At 35.4% G+C, this 27,724-nt stretch overlaps 1 protein-coding gene across 17 annotated transcripts in view; it reads right to left on the bottom strand.

Annotated features, from left to right (window-relative positions):
- LOC138315899 (FH1/FH2 domain-containing protein 3-like) overlaps positions 1 to 27,724 on the bottom strand; it is a 134,773-nt gene that overhangs the window by 75,681 nt on the left and 31,368 nt on the right. For 16 of the 17 annotated variants that reach the window (XR_011207553.1, XR_011207551.1, XR_011207552.1 and 13 more), the window contains one exon: positions 25,726 to 25,782. Coding sequence is in view for 13 of the 17 variants with exons in the window: in XM_069257245.1 (XP_069113346.1) it covers positions 25,726 to 25,782 (57 nt within the window). In the remaining 4 variants the exon portion in view is untranslated. Of the gene's footprint in view, positions 1 to 25,725; positions 25,783 to 25,968; positions 26,374 to 27,724 lie in introns of those variants that run through there. The other variant, XM_069257250.1, reaches the window with a different exon arrangement.

Consider the following 27,724-nt stretch of genomic DNA (forward strand, 5'->3'; position numbering starts at 1 on the left):
TTACACACAGAACAACCGTCAACATTACACACTAAACAACCGCCAACATTACACATAGAACAACCGTCATCATTACACAGTTGTTCTGTCACCATTACACACATACCAACCGTCACTTTTAAACACAGATCAACTGTCAAAATTACACACTAAACAATCGTCTAGCATATCCAATGCTGCGCGTTAGCGCATTGTGATAGATACCAAATGTATGGTACACACCAATGGGTGTCAAAATATGACAACCAAGGCTTAATTACACAACAATACACTCCGCACAACATTACACTCTTTTCAACATTACACTCTTTCAAAATTACACTGTATACAACATTACACTGTATACAACATTACACGGTATACAACATCACACTGTATACAACATTACACTATATATACGTAGCCAGGTGAAGAAAATGCATATATGCTGAAATATAGGGAGTAGTAAGGTCAACAAAACGTAACAGAAAATTAGAATGCTGTCAGATCATCTATTTAACGGAGTGAGAATGAGCACTTGGTTAGTTACGTGCGTTACAGAGCCAGGTTGATTTCTTTGTCGTCAAATTACCATTAATGACGTCGACGTATACGTATATTACTGCCAATCACATACGATGATATAAGCGGGTTTTTATGTGTGATTTTCGTGGAGATTTCTAGTGTTAATGTCGCTAATGGACTTGTAACATCTCTATATTAACCCCGGCCAAGGAGAGGCTCCCTAATTCTTTTATGATGTGCTCCACCAAAATCAGGGTACGGAGAATATGATGTTCGGACAGGGAAATATAGGTTTACAACAAAATGAACGCTACACGTGCGACGCACATGTGCGTTCAAACTCGAGCCTTAATATAAGTATTATTAGTACCATCTCTGACTGAACCGAACATACATGTACGTAAAATCTGGTAAATTCTTACCAAACTAGCCCCGTACAAAGCTGGTAAGTTTGTTTGGCATAGTTTTCGATTTTTAACCAGAACTATCGTAACTCAGTAATCTTATAGTTAGACATTGGATACGTGTGTTACATCTGTAGGGAGTAACAGCTAATTGGATGACGTCACACAGATGTCAGTACCATCTGTCACGTGATATCAACATCATAAAGTTCTTATGTAGGCTAAGAAACAATATTCATCAAATGTGTAATTTCATTGTTTACCTGCATTCGTGTACTACGTAACTTTATTATTCTGTTTTAGTGTTACTCGTGAATTTTCATTGATATTCACACCACGTGATTAACAGTGGAACGGAATTCATGAAGCACTTGATTTGACTATTCAAGAATATCACTTAGCACCAATGTCATTCCAGTCAACGAAAATGCACAATAAACTAAAAAATACTTCAAGGTCGACGGTTTGATTATATATTTTACAAGATAAAACACCTAGTTCAGATATTGGAAAGATATGGCAATATTTACTTTCAGAGAAATTATTTCGACAAAATAATTAATATTTTACACTCACTTTTTCTTGATGATTTAAGTTTTTTTCTGTATGAAAATTTATACACATGTGCATATATTATATAGAATAAATAGAAACTTACCCGCGCCCTAATTATAGTGTATACATACAGCTAATCCCAAAATATCACCTTTTCGTATAAATCCCAAATAATCACTCACACACACTATGTATCCACGAAGAAAAAGTTAGAAAATAATAATCCACATAGAAAAGAACGCTAGGTACTTTACACGTACTTTACACGTGCCGAGAGAAATTGACGAGAATTTGTAGAGCAATCACTGAATACATCCTCGTTATTATGAAACATATCCCAAACTAAACACGCTCTCGGGCGTGCAATGCACGCGGAAATGCCATCTATTGTTTATGTTGGTATTAAGGCAACCCGAGCCGGTGATTCAGGGAACTCTCCTGTGTGTGGAGTCACACTGAGTCTATGATGCAGCATCTTCCCTCTCAGCATTTAACAGGCGGCATTTGTTTAAATTAAAGTAAGGAATTAATTATACCTGTCCAATACCACTAAAACACACTTCTCTAATAAAAACGTTTTCCTTTTATAAACGTTTCCATTTAATTGCCATTAAATAGTATAACTGCCCATCATCTGCCTGTAGTCTGTGATTTGGGCGCCCCCGTCGAGGGCCTCTCCGACTATTGAAGTAGTGAATCTTGCTGATGATGGTTCGGACTGAGAGGGTAGCAACACATCCTCTTATCTCTGTGGGGTGAGTGTGAGTGCAGTGTGCGCCGCATGTAGTATATTACCCCCACCCCCTCCTTCCCGGGGGTTACATGGAATACCGATTACCATATCCTCGTGATTGATATAGACTCATCATACACACACCCACAGTGTCTCTCCTCCGATGAGTGTTTTAGAGAACCAAGCCATTTCTATTTATATGACATACTAATCATTGTCAGAAATAGCGATAACGTCAGAATTTTCGAACAAAAAAACAAATAATTGAATACATAGATCGATTGATTAATAAATAAATTCCTAATTGATAACAAGATGCCCAAGGACCGTAACGGTCATCTGACTTCTTTGGCAATAGCTGTATATGAAATTGATTAGATATGGTGGTTAAAAAATAAAAACACTTGGTCATAACCATGTAAGGATAATTTCATGCAAGTTTCAGTCAAACTGCATGGGTAGAACTTTAAAAGAAGTTCAAAATGTGTTTTCAAGATGGCGGCTTTGGTGGCCATCTTGGTTTTCGGGTCAACCAGAAAAATAACAACACTTTGTTGGGACAATGTCAGTTTCCTTAAAATTATTCAGACAAGTTACAGCAAAATCGCACTGGTAGAACTTGAGAATAAGTTCAAAATATATTTTCAAGATGGTGGGAGTTGTGGCCATCTTGGATTTTAGATCAACATAAAATATAAAAACACTTGGACAGGACCATGACAAGGATTATTTCATGCTAAAGTATCAGCTAAATCACACTAGCAGAATTTGAGAAGTTCAAAATTCAAGATTTTAGAATATTTGACCCCCGTTGGTCAAGGTAATTCATTTTCACAACTTTGGTAGCCCTTTATCTCAGCATGCTACTGGCTTAAGATGAATATCTTGGGCCTTTCGGCTAGTTTAAAGAAGTACTTAAAATATATTAGCCTAATTTAACCCATGACCTTAAAAGAAGGTCAAGGTCATTCAATTCAGCAACTTTGTTAACCCTTCATCCCAGTTTACCACAGGCCTAATATAAGTACATTGGACCTTTTGGTTAATTAGAAAAAGTCATTCAAAGAGTTTAGCCTATTTGACCCCCGTGACCTAGAAAATAAGTCAAGGTAATCCATTTTTACACCTTTAGTAGGCCTACATCCCAGCATGCAACATGCGAAATATGAGTACTCTGGGCCTTACGGTTATCGAGAAGAAGTCGTTCAAAGATTTTAGCCTATTTGACACCTGTGACCTCGAAAATAGGTCAAGGTCATTCATTTTCACAACTTTGGCCGCCCTTTGTCACAGCATACCACAGGCCAAATATAAGCACCCTTGACCTTTCAGTTAGTTAGAAAAAGTCCGTCAAAGATTTTAGCTTATTTGACCCCTGTGACCTTGAAAGTAGATCAAGGTCATTCGCTTTCACAACTGTGATAGCCCTTCATCCTAGTATGTTATAGGCCAAATATGAGTACTCTGGGCTTTATGGTTATTGAGGAGAAGTTGTTCAAAGATTTTAGCCTATTTGTCCCCTGTGACCTTGAAAGTAAATCAAGATCATTCATTTTCACAATTTTGGTAGCCCATAATCCCAGCATGCTACAGGCCAAATATGAGTACTCTGGACATTATGGTTATTGAGAAAAAATCGTTCAAATAGTTTAGCCTTTTTGACCCCTGTGACCTTGAAAGTAGGTCAAGGTCATTAATTTTCACAACTTTGGTAGCCCTTCATCCCAGCATACTACAGGCCAGCTATGAGTACTTTAGGCCTTACCGTTATTGAGAAGAAGTCGTTTGAATGAAAAGTTTACGCATGGCGGACGATGGACGGCGGACGGCGGACGACGGACGGCGAACGCCGACGGACGGTGCATGATGACTATAGGTCATCCTGACTCTTCGTGTCAGATGACCTAAAACAATCATGATGAAGTTATATAAAGTTTCATTTCAAACCTGACAAATTAAAAATTAATCTGACATCAAAATAATTCCATTTTATCATCGACGATATAAAACATTACCTTTTTCACGCGATCTTCCTTTCCGGATATTTAGATTGAAAGAAGAGTATTTTTTAAAGTTGCAAATTCATTTTTTGAAGCTTTCTTTGTATATAAATCTGTCTACGAACTTCTGGCACTGGAAGAAATTACCAGAACAGTATATTCCTCTCAGCCGTTAAACCACGTAATCAATTAAAGTGTGGAATTAACGACCAAACTTTCTCACACACACAGACAGGTGCTGCGGGGTAGATAGGTACATAGGCTACATAGACTCCATCTTAAAGATGCTCCACCGCCGACAGAGCATAAATGATATTCATCATTTGAACAATTATTGGTGTTCAATCGTGTATATATATGTCTAATTAACACAAAAAATAACATAAAATAATTTATTTCGCCTTTGGTGCATGCGCAATCAGTCCTTCATTCTATATAGAATATAGTGCCACGTAATTTTTTCGGGATGCAAATAATTATTTTTTATATTTTTAACTTGAAGTAAAATTAGAAGCTCAAACTTTTCAATGGTGGTAATGGTGTAAATAAAGTAACTTTTGTAACTGAATAAAAATACTAAATCGTCTGCTGCTGTTTTTGATAATGAAAAAATACCATTTGTCAGCGGTGGAGCATCTTTAATTGAAAATTTGTCTTTATAATTTGTTTGACAAACATCTTCTACAAATGGCAGGAAATGTTTAACCGGGTAACCGAATCGACAGACAACAGTACTTTTCTCAGAGCTTCATAAGCTTGAAAGGGTTTATCCATACTACTTTGATTAAATGTAGTAAGTTTACATAATAGCTATCCTTTGAAACATCCGTGTATTGGTTAAGTTACTTCTGATATACGCTATGATGTCTATCACCAATTTTGTTGGTGGACTTCCAATTTTTATAGCAACGGCTAAACTGCACTTCCAGATACACGTATACATGCAGTGTTGACGTATGCATTCCAAAAAAAAGACCGTTTTGCTGAAACATGGACCCATGGCAAGAAACACAAAAATGTTAAGACGTTTATGATGGCTAATCCTGTCAAGTTAGAAAAGGTACAAACCAGAACAGTTCTAGCGCGAGGCCAGGTAACAAACAACAAGGCTCGTTAAATCTCCGCAACAAAACACGCAACGAGAACATACATTACTAAATTTAGAATAAGCTGCATAAGCCGGTGGTCAAGGACGAGTCATGACCTTCAAAACGCCATTTTTGGAAAATAAGATAGGTAGGAAAATGGCGCTGGATGCGGTCCAGATCAACCAGAGTTAGCTTACCTTTGTAATGTATACTCTTGTTCCCAAAATCTACTTTCAAGGGAGACAACTTAATAGTAAATTATATGTATATCATCGCATTATGAAAATAAGTTTTCCAGTGATGGCTTACTTTGCATTTTTCGGATGTTTATTTAAACAAATTTTCTTTGATGTGGCGTTAGCAATACCGTTACCAACGAGAAAGTTATGAGGAAAGAAATAAACACGTGCTTATGTACGCGACCCATAACAGTTCACGTATCCTCGATTATAAATCTTCAGGAGAAGAAACAATTTGCACTGTAACGTTCTGAAGATAGGTTGTTTTTTCATCCCGACGTGAGGATGTACGTGTAAAAGGAAACATCGTTAATGCCGGGTCAATATATTGGGCAAAGAGATCACCAGAGAAACGTCTACATATTCTCTATTCGATATCAGAAGTAAAATCACCAGAGGAACGTCTACATATTATCTATTCGATATCAGAAGTAAAATCACCAGAGAAACGTCTACATATTATCTATTCGATATCAGAAGTAAAATCACCAGAGAAACGTCTACATATTCTCTATTCGATATCAGAAGTAAAATCACCAGAGGAACGTCTACATATTATCTATTCGATATCAGTAAATTCACCAGAGAAACATCTACATATTATCTATTCGATATCAGTAAATTCACCAGAGAAACATCTACATATTATCTATTCGATATCAGTAAATTCACCAGAGAAACATCTACATATTATCTATTCGATATCAGTAAAATCACCAGAGAAACTTCTACATATTATCTATTCGATATCAGTAAAATCACCAGAGAAACTTCTACATATTATCTATTCGATATCAGAAATAAAATCACCAGAGAAACATCTACATATTATCTATTCGATATCAGTAAAATCGCCAGAGAAACATCTACATATTATCTATTCGATATCAGTAAAATCACCAGAGAAACTTCTACATATTATCTATTCGATATCAGAAATAAAATCACCAGATAAACATCTACATATTATCTATTCGATATCAGTAAAGTCACCAGAGAAACGTCTACATATTATCTATTCGATATCAGAAGTAAAATCACCAGAGAAACATCTATATATTATCTATTCGATATCAGAAATAAAATCACCAGATAAACATCTACATATTATCTATTCGATATCAGTAAAGTCACCAGAGAAACGTCTACATATTGTCTATTCGATATCAGAAATAAAATCACCAGAGAAACGTCTACATATTATCTATTCGATATCAGAAATAAAATCACCAGAGAAACATCTACATATTGTCTATTCGATATCAGTAAAATCACCAGAGAAACTTCTACATATTATCTATTCGATATCAGAAATAAGATCACCAGATAAACATCTACATATTATCTATTCGATATCAGAAATAAAATCACCAGAGAAACATCTATATATTATCTATTCGATATCAGAAATAAAATCACCAGAGAAACATCTACATATTATCTATTCGATATCAGAAATAAAATCACCAGAGAAACATCTACATATTATCTATTCGATATCAGTAAAATCACCAGAGAAACGTCTATATAAAGTCTATTCAATATCAGAAATAAAATCACCAGAGAAACATCTTCATAACATCTATTCAATATTAGAAGTACCATCACCACTTCCCTCCTCCTTCATCACACTCGTTTTCTCATTTCACATCAAAAACACAAATAACCCGCCACTATCTCTGTAGACAACTGACTGTAATTATTTTGGCTCGCTGGGACGGATTTTCGCACATTGTCAGATTTTAAGGGTTATCGCGAATATAAAAGCCCGCCAAAGTCCATTTTGGAGATTTCGAAATTCCTTCATTGAATGATTGCTGAAACAAAACCTTTCAGAAACAAAATCCCTTGTGCAATTTTCCAAATACTGATAAGGCCTATAGGCGGAAATATTTTCCCCAATACTAACGGAATGATGAAGGTATTATTCAATTAAATTTCATTTTATTTCTAATTCACGTCAATCAATTAAAACTTAACCTATTCAAAACAAAAAATTAAAAAGTAAACCTATTTCAGATCACAAAAGTATCAGAATATATGTTGCCTATTAACCGAATACCGTCCGGCAGGAACGCGACTTCTGTACACTTTACATTCCGGGACTATCTGAAGATGTAATCATTTAAAAGCCTATTAAAATCCACTTAATGTCTGTCTTGTATCTGCTTAATTTCCTCTTGAAACAAAACCGAAAAATGGAAGGTTTGAAAGGCCTTCTAAACGATGGTCGGGCTTTCGAGTTCAGCTTCCGCTGAAATGTTTAATAGACTGTGTAGCAATTCTCAATGGTATTTAACCCTATTAGTTGTAAACAAAACCGCTTTTGTTTTGGTTTCAATTAAAATCGTTTACTCTTTTTTGCAATGTGTAAAGTTTGGTAATGAACAGGACTCACATCTCGGATATCAGCCAGGGAAATATTTAACCACGCCTACCTACTTCCGGTGACAACTGTTCACACTTGTGGCGGTAAAAACACAAATCAACAGAAACTGAAATGATTATATTACATGTATATACATCTTAACACTGTCATATTACTTGCGTATTATTTCAACAAATTTCAATTTAACGCAAATTGCAATTTGTCGCGGTGGAAATTAGCAGAAATTAAACCTAGAAAAAGACGGAGTCATACAGTCGTTAAGTCAGAAATAGACAGTAAATAACAAGCCTGTACCACGTTACCTTTCTTTATTAATTCACTGTCTGATAAGATCGGAGACTATTTTTCATGATCTTTCTTTTCTTTCCATTAAGTTCCCAGACGCACTACTAATACGTGATAAAACAGCAACTATTCAATCATGTCTTGAGTTAGTACGAATACTTCCGGCAAAAAACGGAAGTTGTTTAGCAATATCTTATTAAATATTATCCCCGCTTTTATATATGATATTGCGTCCAAACGTATCCCTATGGTGTGGATTGTCATGATTAAAGATACATATATACTTCTTATTGCCAACGGTGCATGTTTCCGAATGTACCAGAAACCAATCCTAAGATGAGAGTTGTTGGCGTATAAATGTGATGTTGCAAGTAGTGCAACGTCGTGGCTAGAGAAAAGCTTGGATTACATGACAAAGACGTCCCACGAGTCTAGTTGTCTCCGACAGTTAGCTATGTTTCTCAAACTGATAAGTACCGTAAATACACATTACAAGAGTCCTTAGTAGTCTCGTATTGTTTTGTATTGTTAACACGTGTTGCGCAATTTCACGTTTCAGAAGCAGACGACAACTTTTTTTGTGCATGTCAGGAATGTTATTTATAGACTGAGTGTGACCGCACGTGTGGTGTTGCAGGCAGAGCACAGAAACCTTATTCTCTATATCGCCAATTTGTATGGGGATTAAGACGAATTATAATTATCTGATTGGGGCACTGGATGCATTCTTGAAGAGCACAGGCAGAAACATGGACGAGCTGAATTCCCTACTGTTTTATCTGAGTAACAGATCTCAGTCGATAACACATGTTGCCTCGCCCAGAACTACTCGAGGATCATACTGCATATTATACTATCGAATAGTCGTGATAGTGATTGTCAGTCGATCATTTCCACATTCTAACAGAAATATGTCGTAATTGTATTCCTTACTCTTCCTTAATAGTGTCGTTAATTCGTCATCTTTGAAAGTTAAGTGCAATATCTCTTGATATCTATGATATAAACGAATTGTCTGAATACGGAGTACGTCTTCATATACAAATGTATGACAAACCATTCTGCAGGTTTGATAGTTTTACATTTACTTCATAATTCAGAATAGTTGACAAAATCTCCATAAGTTTATCCATTTAAACTTTTCTTTGTAAAAACTTAGACATTCTATTGCCTAAGGTTTGGTTGAATATTTGTTCTCATGATGGATGCTTTGAATTCCGATCCGAGACCTTCGACCGCAACAAACAAGTCATTAAAATTGTTCTTACTTTTCTAAACTGTACTTCCCCTATTCCTCGATACTCCAGGGGTTCCGATCACTTTCTATCTCTACGCCCCTGGACTATCTCATAGTAAAATTGGAGACAGTTCAGCTGAAAACAGCTGAACCAATCACAGGTCTGCAAAGATTTCCTTTGAAGACTACACAGAGCGACGCTCAACATCAAAACCAAGCATCTAACCACAGTGTAACGTTATACGGCTCTTTTGATGTACATCAAACGACTAAATTACCTGATCTGTTGCCTCCAATTTTACTATGAGACTCTGGGTTCTGTCCCCTGTTCTAGACTCACCATAGTCTACATAAGTGGCACTTACCGCACCTTCAGCAAAAAGGGAGTGAGACAACAGAACTCCATGGGATGTACTTGCTCGGTGTCTTTCGGCATGCTTTACAGATATATTGCAAGGACACACACCGCGAATATACCGCAGTCTCCCAACACATTACACATAATGTAGACGGTCCTTAATTAAATAACCCTGGATCTAATCAACCAACCAACCAATGCTTTATTTACTATTTAGAATGACAGGAACGAAATGGAACCTTGGTGACATTACGAAAGAAAACAGAATACACGTACAAATCAAAAGTATATTACGAATTTTAAAGCTAAACTATTTTCCTTTATGAATACGAATCCTTGCTGGAAACTTGTACTTTATAATATGAATGCAATATGTCATAGAAATGTCAGATGTTATTTTATAATGGTGAAAGATTATAGAGATGGATTCCTAGTAACACTGCTTACCGATCGAAGCCATCTTGCCAAATATATTTGTACTCCAATCAAGAAACTTTGTATAATTCTGGACATGCCTCACAAAACCGCACAAGACACTGCACGCGCCGTCAAGGTCGTTCTGAGTGACCTTGTAAAAGAAGCATTTATCCTGTACCGGGAAATGTCGGGGATCCAGAGAAAGAGGAAGTAACAAAGTATACATTGGGTTAGAGAGTACCAGACATTGGGTTAGAGAGTAATTGTGCGTATCCCCCACGACTAACAGAGAGGTATTGCTGTGGTAATCACTTTTGTGTTGGTATCAATGTTGACATAGGTAGCGCTGTACTCTCGCGAGATTTCCATTTGATAGGGAAGTATACACTTAGTCTAGAGTAGTGAACCCGGTAGCAGAAAAAAATGATTGTCAAGGAGTGTTAATGCTAGTTTTTCCCGAACTAAATCCATTTTACAGCGACGAAAGTGAAAATAATAAGAAATTCTCTGTTATGGCGACTATAGTTTTTCTCAGATCTTTTTATGGAGCATCTCTATCTTTTTGATTTTAAAAATTTAGAAAACTTTATTTGTACGAAACAATGTATCTACCAAATATAAATGCAATGTCTACTTCCTGTAAGCTAAGCAACATGAACGTTGTTCAGTGCAGAGAAGCAACGCCAGGTTTCTGTGTAATGTGTATAACATTAATGCACATGACAGCCATTTTGTTTATGAGACGAACAAGAGTTTCAACGTCGGCTTGTTTATAGAAAGCTATGATATGAATACACATTACCATAGCTAAATGTATGTGCTATGTCTGTCTTGCTTAAATGATATGTATTATACAGACGATGATACATATGATATGATATGTATTATACAGACGATGATACATATGAAATGATATGTATTATACAGACGATGATACATATGATATGATATGTATCATACAGACGATGATACATATGATATGATATGTATTATACAGACGATGATACATATGATATGATATGTATTATACAGACGATGATACATATGATATGATATGTATTATACAGACGATGATACATATGATATGATATGTATTATACAGACGATGATACATATGATATGATATGTATTATACAGACGATGATACATATGATATGATATGTATTATACAGACGATGATACATATGATATGATATGTATTATACAGACGATGATACATATGATATGATATGTATTATACAGACGATGATACATATGATATGATATGTATTATACAGACGATGATACATATGATATGATATGTATTATACAGACGATGATACTTAATGATACATATGATATGATATGTATTATACAGACGATAATACATATGATATGATATGTATTATACAGACGATGATACATATGATATGATATGTATTATACAGACGATGATACATATGATATGATGTGTATTATACAGACGATGATACATCTGATATGATATGTATTATACAGACGTGATACATATGATAATATGTATTATATGATATGTAATATATGATATGATTATACAGACATGATACGATTGTTTTATACAGACGATGATACATATGATATGATATGTATTATACAGACGATGATACATATGATATGATATGTATTATACAGACGATGATACATATGATATGATATGTATTATACAGACGATGATGATGAATATATGAATACGCGATGATACATATTGATGTATGATGTATGATCTTGACGACTACTTTGATTTACCTCCTTTTTATTTACAGCGATGCTTTCTTATTGAAGCAATAACGAAAGTTCACGAAACTTAACCATGCAAAGAAGTAGTAAGGACATATTTCAAGATAGTCGTTGTCTAAAACCTAACAGTTTCTTTTGGTGCCATTCTCTTAAAACCCTAGTATGTCGCAAAATGATACTATATATTCAGATCACTAAAATTCAGTGAGCACCAAAAAGGCTCTTGTGAATATGTTTAAGGTCAAGTTTAAAAAAAATCGAGGAAAACAACTAATAACAACGTTAAGGTCACACAAGGTCAGAAGAAAGGTCACGAAAGGTCATCTATGAACATAAGAAAAGACAACCGAGAGGCCACAGACACCGACAAACAGACAAAGAGAATGAAAGACGAAGGAATAACGCCCGATGACAGACATGTTATTATACTTGAGAGCAAATGTTGGGATTATATTTCCAGCTGGTTACCATGGAGACAGCCCGGTAAATTATGTTCCGGTAGTTACAAGAGAAAGCTAAACAGACATCATTCCCCACACTTTTAGCGAAAACAACACAAAAATAATTACAAACATTGATATAATTCCAAGCCAAGCATTATATTTGTAGCCACATGTTTCTACAATGTTTTTAGCACTGAAAACATGATGATACATCGGTAGAAGACCCAAGTCATAACCTATGTTATGTGTTTCTGTTCTCTTCATTAAAATTAATCGATTTGTTGGCTTTCATAACGAGAAGAAAAATTAAAGTTATATGTGCCGTGACTGGGCGAAAATTTTGGTATGTTGATTTTTCTTCGTTAATCTATTGAAAATCATAAGGTTTGATTAATTAAGCCGTGAAAATCATTCAAATGGCTTCAAATGCCTGATAAACGTTAGTTACAACACAGACATTATGTACTGGAAAATTGTTGTTTTTTATGCCTTATGTATATTTAGATGGAAACTTTCCTGCAGAAATCACTTTATAATTAATAATAACATTGTAAAAATGTGAAATGAAATTGTAGACCACAATTTGGCTTCATGGTCTGACCGTAGGTACTCATTTCGCTTTACTAGAGATGTACATATAATGATTTTTGGCAGTACTGCTAAAAATCATTTTCTGCTCTTATTTATAGTTGTGAAATTAAAACCAATGCATTGAAAGTACTGTAATTTTCAAAATGTTAATAACTTTTGGTGATGAATAACATATTAAAAGCTTATCTTGATTCGTGAGCATGAAAAATACGGCACATATAACTTTAACTGAATTATAATAGTATAGTGTTTTTGTTCTGATGACCTAAAATGTTAAGACGTTTATGATGGCTAATCCTGTCAAGTTAGAAAAGGTACAAACCAGAACAGTTCTAGCGCGAGGCCAGGTAACAAACAACAAGGCTCGTTAAATCTCCGCAACAAAACACGCAACGAGAACATACATTACTAAATTTAGAATAAGCTGCATAAGCCGGTGGTCAAGGACGAGTCATGACCTTCAAAACGCCATTTTTGGAAAATAAGATAGGTAGGAAAATGGCGCTGGATGCGGTCCAGATCAACCAGAGTTAGCTTACCTTTGTAATGTATACTCTTGTTCCCAAAATCTACTTTCAAGGGAGACAACTTAATAGTAAATTATATGTATATCATCGCATTATGAAAATAAGTTTTCCAGTGATGGCTTACTTTGCATTTTTCGGATGTTTATTTAAACAAATTTTCTTTGATGTGGCGTTAGCAATACCGTTACCAACGAGAAAGTTATGAGGAAAGAAATAAACACGTGCTTATGTACGCGACCCATAACAGTTCACGTATCCTCGATTATAAATCTTCAGGAGAAGAAACAATTTGCACTGTAACGTTCTGAAGATAGGTTGTTTTTTCATCCCGACGTGAGGATGTACGTGTAAAAGGAAACATCGTTAATGCCGGGTCAATATATTGGGCAAAGAGATCACCAGAGAAACGTCTACATATTCTCTATTCGATATCAGAAGTAAAATCACCAGAGGAACGTCTACATATTATCTATTCGATATCAGAAGTAAAATCACCAGAGAAACGTCTACATATTATCTATTCGATATCAGAAGTAAAATCACCAGAGAAACGTCTACATATTCTCTATTCGATATCAGAAGTAAAATCACCAGAGGAACGTCTACATATTATCTATTCGATATCAGTAAATTCACCAGAGAAACATCTACATATTATCTATTCGATATCAGTAAATTCACCAGAGAAACATCTACATATTATCTATTCGATATCAGTAAATTCACCAGAGAAACATCTACATATTATCTATTCGATATCAGTAAAATCACCAGAGAAACTTCTACATATTATCTATTCGATATCAGTAAAATCACCAGAGAAACTTCTACATATTATCTATTCGATATCAGAAATAAAATCACCAGAGAAACATCTACATATTATCTATTCGATATCAGTAAAATCGCCAGAGAAACATCTACATATTATCTATTCGATATCAGTAAAATCACCAGAGAAACTTCTACATATTATCTATTCGATATCAGAAATAAAATCACCAGATAAACATCTACATATTATCTATTCGATATCAGTAAAGTCACCAGAGAAACGTCTACATATTATCTATTCGATATCAGAAGTAAAATCACCAGAGAAACATCTATATATTATCTATTCGATATCAGAAATAAAATCACCAGATAAACATCTACATATTATCTATTCGATATCAGTAAAGTCACCAGAGAAACGTCTACATATTGTCTATTCGATATCAGAAATAAAATCACCAGAGAAACGTCTACATATTATCTATTCGATATCAGAAATAAAATCACCAGAGAAACATCTACATATTGTCTATTCGATATCAGTAAAATCACCAGAGAAACTTCTACATATTATCTATTCGATATCAGAAATAAGATCACCAGATAAACATCTACATATTATCTATTCGATATCAGAAATAAAATCACCAGAGAAACATCTATATATTATCTATTCGATATCAGAAATAAAATCACCAGAGAAACATCTACATATTATCTATTCGATATCAGAAATAAAATCACCAGAGAAACATCTACATATTATCTATTCGATATCAGTAAAATCACCAGAGAAACGTCTATATAAAGTCTATTCAATATCAGAAATAAAATCACCAGAGAAACATCTTCATAACATCTATTCAATATTAGAAGTACCATCACCACTTCCCTCCTCCTTCATCACACTCGTTTTCTCATTTCACATCAAAAACACAAATAACCCGCCACTATCTCTGTAGACAACTGACTGTAATTATTTTGGCTCGCTGGGACGGATTTTCGCACATTGTCAGATTTTAAGGGTTATCGCGAATATAAAAGCCCGCCAAAGTCCATTTTGGAGATTTCGAAATTCCTTCATTGAATGATTGCTGAAACAAAACCTTTCAGAAACAAAATCCCTTGTGCAATTTTCCAAATACTGATAAGGCCTATAGGCGGAAATATTTTCCCCAATACTAACGGAATGATGAAGGTATTATTCAATTAAATTTCATTTTATTTCTAATTCACGTCAATCAATTAAAACTTAACCTATTCAAAACAAAAAATTAAAAAGTAAACCTATTTCAGATCACAAAAGTATCAGAATATATGTTGCCTATTAACCGAATACCGTCCGGCAGGAACGCGACTTCTGTACACTTTACATTCCGGGACTATCTGAAGATGTAATCATTTAAAAGCCTATTAAAATCCACTTAATGTCTGTCTTGTATCTGCTTAATTTCCTCTTGAAACAAAACCGAAAAATGGAAGGTTTGAAAGGCCTTCTAAACGATGGTCGGGCTTTCGAGTTCAGCTTCCGCTGAAATGTTTAATAGACTGTGTAGCAATTCTCAATGGTATTTAACCCTATTAGTTGTAAACAAAACCGCTTTTGTTTTGGTTTCAATTAAAATCGTTTACTCTTTTTTGCAATGTGTAAAGTTTGGTAATGAACAGGACTCACATCTCGGATATCAGCCAGGGAAATATTTAACCACGCCTACCTACTTCCGGTGACAACTGTTCACACTTGTGGCGGTAAAAACACAAATCAACAGAAACTGAAATGATTATATTACATGTATATACATCTTAACACTGTCATATTACTTGCGTATTATTTCAACAAATTTCAATTTAACGCAAATTGCAATTTGTCGCGGTGGAAATTAGCAGAAATTAAACCTAGAAAAAGACGGAGTCATACAGTCGTTAAGTCAGAAATAGACAGTAAATAACAAGCCTGTACCACGTTACCTTTCTTTATTAATTCACTGTCTGATAAGATCGGAGACTATTTTTCATGATCTTTCTTTTCTTTCCATTAAGTTCCCAGACGCACTACTAATACGTGATAAAACAGCAACTATTCAATCATGTCTTGAGTTAGTACGAATACTTCCGGCAAAAAACGGAAGTTGTTTAGCAATATCTTATTAAATATTATCCCCGCTTTTATATATGATATTGCGTCCAAACGTATCCCTATGGTGTGGATTGTCATGATTAAAGATACATATATACTTCTTATTGCCAACGGTGCATGTTTCCGAATGTACCAGAAACCAATCCTAAGATGAGAGTTGTTGGCGTATAAATGTGATGTTGCAAGTAGTGCAACGTCGTGGCTAGAGAAAAGCTTGGATTACATGACAAAGACGTCCCACGAGTCTAGTTGTCTCCGACAGTTAGCTATGTTTCTCAAACTGATAAGTACCGTAAATACACATTACAAGAGTCCTTAGTAGTCTCGTATTGTTTTGTATTGTTAACACGTGTTGCGCAATTTCACGTTTCAGAAGCAGACGACAACTTTTTTTGTGCATGTCAGGAATGTTATTTATAGACTGAGTGTGACCGCACGTGTGGTGTTGCAGGCAGAGCACAGAAACCTTATTCTCTATATCGCCAATTTGTATGGGGATTAAGACGAATTATAATTATCTGATTGGGGCACTGGATGCATTCTTGAAGAGCACAGGCAGAAACATGGACGAGCTGAATTCCCTACTGTTTTATCTGAGTAACAGATCTCAGTCGATAACACATGTTGCCTCGCCCAGAACTACTCGAGGATCATACTGCATATTATACTATCGAATAGTCGTGATAGTGATTGTCAGTCGATCATTTCCACATTCTAACAGAAATATGTCGTAATTGTATTCCTTACTCTTCCTTAATAGTGTCGTTAATTCGTCATCTTTGAAAGTTAAGTGCAATATCTCTTGATATCTATGATATAAACGAATTGTCTGAATACGGAGTACGTCTTCATATACAAATGTATGACAAACCATTCTGCAGGTTTGATAGTTTTACATTTACTTCATAATTCAGAATAGTTGACAAAATCTCCATAAGTTTATCCATTTAAACTTTTCTTTGTAAAAACTTAGACATTCTATTGCCTAAGGTTTGGTTGAATATTTGTTCTCATGATGGATGCTTTGAATTCCGATCCGAGACCTTCGACCGCAACAAACAAGTCATTAAAATTGTTCTTACTTTTCTAAACTGTACTTCCCCTATTCCTCGATACTCCAGGGGTTCCGATCACTTTCTATCTCTACGCCCCTGGACTATCTCATAGTAAAATTGGAGACAGTTCAGCTGAAAACAGCTGAACCAATCACAGGTCTGCAAAGATTTCCTTTGAAGACTACACAGAGCGACGCTCAACATCAAAACCAAGCATCTAACCACAGTGTAACGTTATACGGCTCTTTTGATGTACATCAAACGACTAAATTACCTGATCTGTTGCCTCCAATTTTACTATGAGACTCTGGGTTCTGTCCCCTGTTCTAGACTCACCATAGTCTACATAAGTGGCACTTACCGCACCTTCAGCAAAAAGGGAGTGAGACAACAGAACTCCATGGGATGTACTTGCTCGGTGTCTTTCGGCATGCTTTACAGATATATTGCAAGGACACACACCGCGAATATACCGCAGTCTCCCAACACATTACACATAATGTAGACGGTCCTTAATTAAATAACCCTGGATCTAATCAACCAACCAACCAATGCTTTATTTACTATTTAGAATGACAGGAACGAAATGGAACCTTGGTGACATTACGAAAGAAAACAGAATACACGTACAAATCAAAAGTATATTACGAATTTTAAAGCTAAACTATTTTCCTTTATGAATACGAATCCTTGCTGGAAACTTGTACTTTATAATATGAATGCAATATGTCATAGAAATGTCAGATGTTATTTTATAATGGTGAAAGATTATAGAGATGGATTCCTAGTAACACTGCTTACCGATCGAAGCCATCTTGCCAAATATATTTGTACTCCAATCAAGAAACTTTGTATAATTCTGGACATGCCTCACAAAACCGCACAAGACACTGCACGCGCCGTCAAGGTCGTTCTGAGTGACCTTGTAAAAGAAGCATTTATCCTGTACCGGGAAATGTCGGGGATCCAGAGAAAGAGGAAGTAACAAAGTATACATTGGGTTAGAGAGTACCAGACATTGGGTTAGAGAGTAATTGTGCGTATCCCCCACGACTAACAGAGAGGTATTGCTGTGGTAATCACTTTTGTGTTGGTATCAATGTTGACATAGGTAGCGCTGTACTCTCGCGAGATTTCCATTTGATAGGGAAGTATACACTTAGTCTAGAGTAGTGAACCCGGTAGCAGAAAAAAATGATTGTCAAGGAGTGTTAATGCTAGTTTTTCCCGAACTAAATCCATTTTACAGCGACGAAAGTGAAAATAATAAGAAATTCTCTGTTATGGCGACTATAGTTTTTCTCAGATCTTTTTATGGAGCATCTCTATCTTTTTGATTTTAAAAATTTAGAAAACTTTATTTGTACGAAACAATGTATCTACCAAATATAAATGCAATGTCTACTTCCTGTAAGCTAAGCAACATGAACGTTGTTCAGTGCAGAGAAGCAACGCCAGGTTTCTGTGTAATGTGTATAACATTAATGCACATGACAGCCATTTTGTTTATGAGACGAACAAGAGTTTCAACGTCGGCTTGTTTATAGAAAGCTATGATATGAATACACATTACCATAGCTAAATGTATGTGCTATGTCTGTCTTGCTTAAATGATATGTATTATACAGACGATGATACATATGATATGATATGTATTATACAGACGATGATACATATGAAATGATATGTATTATACAGACGATGATACATATGATATGATATGTATCATACAGACGATGATACATATGATATGATATGTATTATACAGACGATGATACATATGATATGATATGTATTATACAGACGATGATACATATGATATGATATGTATTATACAGACGATGATACATATGATATGATATGTATTATACAGACGATGATACATATGATATGATATGTATTATACAGACGATGATACATATGATATGATATGTATTATACAGACGATGATACATATGATATGATATGTATTATACAGACGATGATACATATGATATGATATGTATTATACAGACGATGATACATATGATATGATGTGTATTATACAGACGATGATACATATGATATGATATGTATTATACAGACGATGATACATATGATATGATGTGTATTATACAGACGATAATACATATGATATGATATGTATTATACAGACGATGATACATATGATATGATATGTATTATACAGACGATGATACATATGATATGATGTGTATTATACAGACGATGATACATCTGATATGATATGTATTATACAGACGATGATACATATGATATGATATGTATTATACAGACGATGATACATATGATATGATATGTATTATACAGACGATGATACATATGATATGATATGTATTATACAGACGATGATACATATGATATGATATGTATTATACAGACGATGATACATATGATATGATGTATGATCTTGACGACTACTTTGATTTACCTCCTTTTTATTTACAGCGATGCTTTCTTATTGAAGCAATAACGAAAGTTCACGAAACTTAACCATGCAAAGAAGTAGTAAGGACATATTTCAAGATAGTCGTTGTCTAAAACCTAACAGTTTCTTTTGGTGCCATTCTCTTAAAACCCTAGTATGTCGCAAAATGATACTATATATTCAGATCACTAAAATTCAGTGAGCACCAAAAAGGCTCTTGTGAATATGTTTAAGGTCAAGTTTAAAAAAAATCGAGGAAAACAACTAATAACAACGTTAAGGTCACACAAGGTCAGAAGAAAGGTCACGAAAGGTCATCTATGAACATAAGAAAAGACAACCGAGAGGCCACAGACACCGACAAACAGACAAAGAGAATGAAAGACGAAGGAATAACGCCCGATGACAGACATGTTATTATACTTGAGAGCAAATGTTGGGATTATATTTCCAGCTGGTTACCATGGAGACAGCCCGGTAAATTATGTTCCGGTAGTTACAAGAGAAAGCTAAACAGACATCATTCCCCACACTTTTAGCGAAAACAACACAAAAATAATTACAAACATTGATATAATTCCAAGCCAAGCATTATATTTGTAGCCACATGTTTCTACAATGTTTTTAGCACTGAAAACATGATGATACATCGGTAGAAGACCCAAGTCATAACCTATGTTATGTGTTTCTGTTCTCTTCATTAAAATTAATCGATTTGTTGGCTTTCATAACGAGAAGAAAAATTAAAGTTATATGTGCCGTGACTGGGCGAAAATTTTGGTATGTTGATTTTTCTTCGTTAATCTATTGAAAATCATAAGGTTTGATTAATTAAGCCGTGAAAATCATTCAAATGGCTTCAAATGCCTGATAAACGTTAGTTACAACACAGAAATTATGTACTGGAAAATTGTTGTTTTTTATGCCTTATGTATATTTAGATGGAAACTTTCCTGCAGAAATCACTTTATAATTAATAATAACATTGTAAAAATGTGAAATGAAATTGTAGACCACAATTTGGCTTCATGGTCTGACCGTAGGTACTCATTTCGCTTTACTAGAGATGTACATATAATGATTTTTGGCAGTACTGCTAAAAATCATTTTCTGCTCTTATTTATAGTTGTGAAATTAAAACCAATGCATTGAAAGTACTGTAATTTTCAAAATGTTAATAACTTTTGGTGATGAATAACATATTAAAAGCTTATCTTGATTCGTGAGCATGAAAAATACGGCACATATAACTTTAACTGAATTATAATAGTATAGTGTTTTTGTTCTGATGACCCGTAAAGGACGTTACTCACTGTATATAAACCCCATAGCCCTTAACGAATCGGGACACTCACTGTATATAAACCCCATAGCCCTTAACGAATCGGGACACTCACTGTATGTAAACCCCATAGCCCTTATCGAATCGGGACACTCACTGTATGTAAACCCCATAGCCCTTATCGAATCGGGACACTCACTGTATGTAAACCCCATAGCCCTTATCGAATCGGGACACTCACTGTATGTAAACCCCATAGCCCTTATCGAATCGGGACACTCACTGTATGTAAACCCCATAGCCCTTATCGAATCGGGACACTCACTGTATGTAAACCCCATAGCCCTTATCGAATCGGGACACTCACTGTATGTAAACCCCATAGCCCTTATCGAATCGGGACACTCACTGTATGTAAACCCCATAGCCCTTATCGAATCGGGACACTCACTGTATGTAAACCCCATAGCCCTTATCGAATCGGGACAAGATACAACAAACGTTTGGCAGTTTATTTAACTGTTCAAGAACGACTTTTCCCGTCTTGCATTTTTGGCAGGCTGCGGAACTTTTTGTCCTCTTCTAATAACGAGCATCATTCTTTTCCTAATTTATAACTTGTTATCTTATGATCACTGAAGCAAATTACTGGACATACTAGAGTTATATTTCTGGGGCGTTTATTGGTTGGAGCATGGCTAGAGTATAGAAGTCCTACAGCACTGCAGCACGATTACATTTACTATACTTTATTTTCATCCTTTAGGTATAAATTAAGTTCTGAATCGTCATGTGGATAAGATGACCTTAATAAAGATATTTTGCATGGCACTTTTTCTCTTGAAATAAAAATATCGCTCTAAACATTAAGTCAAAAAACGGAGAGAGGTTGTTTACGTCAATTTTCATAAAAACAAGTTTGTTTACAATTGTTCAATATTAAGTTGTCATAACGTTTGTGCGTACTATAACTACAATGTAACTTTCCGATATATCACATCCATAAATTATTCACGTAACTGTTCGTATCATTCTTCGTCATATTCTCTTGCTAGGACGTTGAACCGAACATTCTGTATAAACAAATGCATAACCAAAGAATAAAAGCAATGTCAAAATCTTGCTGACGTTAGAAGTTGCTATTAATGAAAACGACCAATGTCCAGGTATAAAGACAAATAACAATTTCTTAGTACATTTATTATGATGTTCTGTGAATTTACGGTGTTCAACATATGACATGGACTTCGACTTTTAGCACAGACAATTCATATCTGTATAATAATTACATACGTAAACGTATTGGCTTTAATATCTGGAAACTTAATCCCTGACAAAATGGCGGCCATCCGAGTCAGCCAAATGTCACCCCTATAAATGGATGTTCTCTGTGAACCAATAATTATCAAAACTAACGTTTTAGATTTCATTGGTACGTGCAAGCGATCGCCTTGCCCGGGATAGTGGGTGTTCACATGCGTGTAGGAATGTTGTCTGGCTCTAGAAATAAAGATGTACGTGTTGATACACATGATCAGTGTCATTTTTAAGCGATGAAAAAAAAAACTGAAGAAAAGGGTGTCTCGAGGTTTACTACATTCAGCAAGATTATAACTTAAATTTGGAATTTGTTTATAATGGATAAAAACTGAAATGCATCAGTATATAGACGAAAAAAAATCATAGAAACAAAAAACAATGGAGTTGGGACGTTCACAAACGAGACTATTGGACACGTATAAGATATGTTCTAATTTCGTTGTCAGGGTTTAGAGATGTGCCCCTTCGTCAATTCTCTCTATATTTATCGTGGTAATATGAAAAGCCACGCGGTTGTTACTAATAAGACATATGGCACACTTTGCCTATAGATCACCGGTACATCCCTCTATCCTACTTCCAATAAAACATCTACAACATGTTGGAATCGCCCCTTCTAACTAAAACCACATTGCATCAATTATATAGATCGTATGGTAAATGTCCATGGTAATGAATCTTTAAACTGGTGTGACTTTAGTATTAGGTTCAGAATATGTCTGTAGTATGATAACCCGATGGCATACAATAGATCACATTTTCTATATACGCGTCCCTCAATTCCATTGTCTTTCATAAAATATGGAAAATAATACTAGTCGTGTCGGTATGGACACTCGCGACAAGCGTCGACCTGTGTTGTGTAGCAACCGATGCACATTATTTGGAATTCATGGAAAACCTATGAAAGACATTTTTATAATTCAATAAAGTAAGGCACAAGCAGCTCATTCTTTTTCTAATCAAGGTAGTAAAAGTGGTAATCAGACTATCAATCCTTAACCAAATCGATTTTCTATCAATGAAAATTTACTCTTTTTTTTGTTCTGAATTTTGGCGTTTTAATGGTTAAAAAGTGATGGCCCAGTGACAATACCTTGCCTTACGTATGTACTAATGAGTAAGTAAGTTTAATGTGGAAGCGTCATCTGAAATCAATGTCAAAATATTTTGCACATCTTTATAGGATGTTCGTTTCAACTGTACGATAAGTATATAATTCATACTACTTCCTCGTGGTCAGATACTTAAGAACATAAGTTCTTTCTAAATGACGCATCCAACACGTATTGATAGACTTGTGCTTTGTTGTTGACGAAATGCGCGTGTGTTTGATTACTTATGCACGTGCGGTGTGAGAGTTCTCGTGGCGATAGAAGACGAACTACCGAGAAAACTGCAATACACAATGTTTACAGACGTTATTAAAGACAACACAGTACATCAAGATGGTGCCTGGTTCAAACTTCACTTAATGTCAAGGTGGAACACCTCATGTTGTTGGAGTTAATTTTGCAAGTAAACGGAACCGAATAAACATAGTGTAAAGGTCGGTGTCTGCATGGTACTGCTCTTTCCTGTATATGAACTAAGGAAGGTTTTCTTGATGGGCATGTGATTTTACAATATATATAAAATGGAATGTTAAAAGCTTAAATCAATGTTTAAATGCAATTTCAAACCTTTTTGAACTGGTTACAACCAGCATAACTTACTGCGAAAATCTATCTATCAACTACCAGCTGTTGTGGTTAAAATACTGGGATCCATGTGCACAGTCTACGCATACAAAACACTTTTCAGGCACGATTGATGCGTGTCATCAATTGATTACAGAAAATAATTTCTTATCTTTCCTCAAGAAAAGTGTCACGGCTCAGTGATTTTGAATTCCCGGATCTACTGCGTTGCTTACTTCCTGTTTATCGCTGGGATGACATCACTCACTTGTGGTTATCACGTGATGACCACACAAAGAACATGTCGTCTGCTCATTGCGATATCAGACATTTTAATGATTTCTGTGGTTCCGCTGCTACACATCGCCCTCATCAAATTTTACTGGTCAAGTTTTTTTTTGTTTTTTTTTTTTTCGTTTTTTGTATTTTTGAAAGATCTGATGTTAAGAGTGTTTATCTCGGCGAGTTTCAATGAATTCTATTTACGTTTTAGGCATATCGGGGAATGTGGTTCGTGTTTGAAGATAAACGCTGTATCGCCATGGCATGGCGCTGATACGGCTACTCAAATGTCGGAATATCCAGAAACGTGTAGTTTATAGACTACATGTATCTGACGATCAATCTCTGGGGAAAATTTCAGGACAAAACAGCTCACATAAGTCTTATTTTTATTACTATTTTCAAGGTAAGGAACGTGCAGGTTGAGAAAATGCTTGATTTGACATAGATCCTGATATCAAGCATAACATTATATGGTTAAAGTTTTGAAAATTTCACTCTGTACTTGAAAACCTATGTGACTTCACGATGGATGTTGGACAGATATTGAGTTATTCTAACAAATCGTGAATGGTAGCTTCCACGGGGTTCATTCTGGTACAACACAATTTTTCGGAGTTTTATCCCAAATGTAAAATTAAACTGGGGACCTGCTCTATTAAGTATTGCTCATTGATGCTTTGTTATATCATAAAAGTACCTTGCGGTGGCTGTACCATATCGGATGGAGTCGACAGGTAATGGTTGGATTGTAGTTTTGTGGTGCAAGATTGGTTCATCTTGGTAAACCACACACTTACATTACACACTTGTACAACACATACTTCTAATAACATTTAAATCATGTATAGTTATACCCAAACCTCGTACATGTGGATGTTTATATGCAAGAGCACTTCATGCAAATATAACCCAAACAATATACAAATTGATATTGCAAAAACATTGACATTCATATTGACGTTGATACATGATCCAATATATGCAACAAAACCTTGGACACTTTGATGAGTACCGTTGGCCCAATAACAAAAGTTTACGAGAAGGCTAGAGGTTAACTATTACAAATTACAACATGTAATGTGTGTTGAGCAGCTTAATGATTATGTAACAGGGAGAGAGCTTAATCTGACCCCAGGGGTCGTTTGATTGGTGATCCTGGGGTAATTTGATAGAGATACGGACCAGCTGGTTCCTTGTAAAACAGGTAAAACATACTTACCGAGCCATGACTTCGGCTGCTGGCGATGCTACCGTACCCTCGATCGTATGACGACGGCTGGAAAATAAAGTAACAATACTGTAAAAGTTGTAGATATCACGGTTATAACACACCCAGATAGTCCACCTCTCTCCTCTCACGAATAAATACAAACTATGCAAACTCAGGCGGGATACGGCAGAGAAAAGCTCCTGTTTCTCTCTGTAATTAATTAAATAAGACAATATACATGTACCCACGTACCTACACATAGCCGACAAGCGTTAGTCAGACTCAGAACATACAGAGAGAAAGCTGGCAGGGAATTCTAATTGATCACGTGACCTAGATGTATAGGTAGAAAGGTGTGTTGATGTTTGGCGCCGGTACTGATGTGATCACCTCCCTCTCTCGTCACTTTCTCTCACTCCAGGACGGAGGAAGACGAGAGAGATGGGCGGAGGGCCTTGCTTGTATCTATGCATCAGAACCCCTCCATACTGACAGGGCCCAAACATTTGGCGGTCCCTATCTATCAGCATCTCTACTCAGAAGGGACATGCGCACGTGGATTGATCTTTGGTTGTTAAGTGGTAATCTTTTGCCAGTTTAACTTCTTCCGGTCAATTATAGAGAAAATTGATTATAGTTTTATAGAGAATGGACATGTTTGAAATCGTGCCAAAGTTTTTTTGAGAGAAATGGTGGAGGGTCTTTATCACATGTTTCTGGATGCACACGTACTGAATCCAGCCAATAAGTGTCTATAGATATACAGAAGGCTCCATAATTCAATCTTATAGTTTGTTTTATACCTAGATCTACTGATCAGTAACAAATGATCTGTGAATTCATCCGCGAGTCTCGATGAGGGAAGAAACGAAGATAGATACTTTACATATTCTGGCTGTTACAACACACCAGAAGTAAATGTGGTGTGATTAAGCAATGTGCATGACCCAATATGTGTGACCAGTGGTCACTGCTGTCCGTGACGATGAATATCTCTACTAGTAAAACTGTTGCCTTATACATGCTGCCCGCTAAGTCGGAGAATAGGACAAACACGACCTTGACCTTTGAGGAAGTTGCTCATTTAGAAGAAAACGGAGCATACAATATCATTGCGAAACAATTGGGGTGTCTTGGCGTGATGGTTTGATCCCTGTTTAAGACTAAAAACTTGTTGTTTTTTTTGGTCTCACAATAACAAGTAGTATCGGGAATATGTATTTATAGCCACTTTTAGTTCAATACTCGATTTGTTCTAAAAGTGATCATTTTGACATTATGAAATATATAATTTGAACACTTATATCGGATTTTTATACAATGGGATGAATAATTTATCATGATAATTAACTAATTTTGATAATTCTTTTTTCGTAAAGTTTATCATTTGGTTTTTCGGAAGACTTCTGATCACTGCTGTCATAGATATTATTTAAATAGCAAAACCTCCAAGTACCATATTTTGTGAAGGAACAAAAGCCAAAAACAAACTGTCATTCGATCTTTAAAAGGATATGTATTTCGTCATCGCTTTCAGGACTATCACATAGCTGTATATGTTCATGTAAAATGACACCTGATCAATTAAGAGTACAAACTGTGAATTACAAACCTATTTTCACAGCAGTCCAAGAAACTGTCAAGAAAGTAATTAATATCAATGTATGTATCAGTCTCGTACTTGTATACGGACAGCTTAAAATCCACCATGTAAATATACAAAAATATCAGCAGGCCAATCTTACAAGTAAAATTGAGGCGTAACATCATTAAAAGAAGCCACGTCTTGATCGGTTGGAATGCTCACTTCAAAGACATGTTATTCCACTCTAGACATGCTTAATAGAGACAAACTGCTCTGGTGCCAGGCGATGAAATAAAACATTATAACAAATCGTGTTAACCTACAATTCCTACATTCGAATTCTCTTTTGAAACAGTCGTATTTATATTTATTTATAGAACTTATCTGTTAAATACCAGCATGTATCGGTTATATTAACCATAA

Source organism: Argopecten irradians, chromosome 2 (genome assembly GCF_041381155.1).
Source record: "Argopecten irradians isolate NY chromosome 2, Ai_NY, whole genome shotgun sequence".
Taxonomy (NCBI): domain Eukaryota; kingdom Metazoa; phylum Mollusca; class Bivalvia; order Pectinida; family Pectinidae; genus Argopecten; species Argopecten irradians.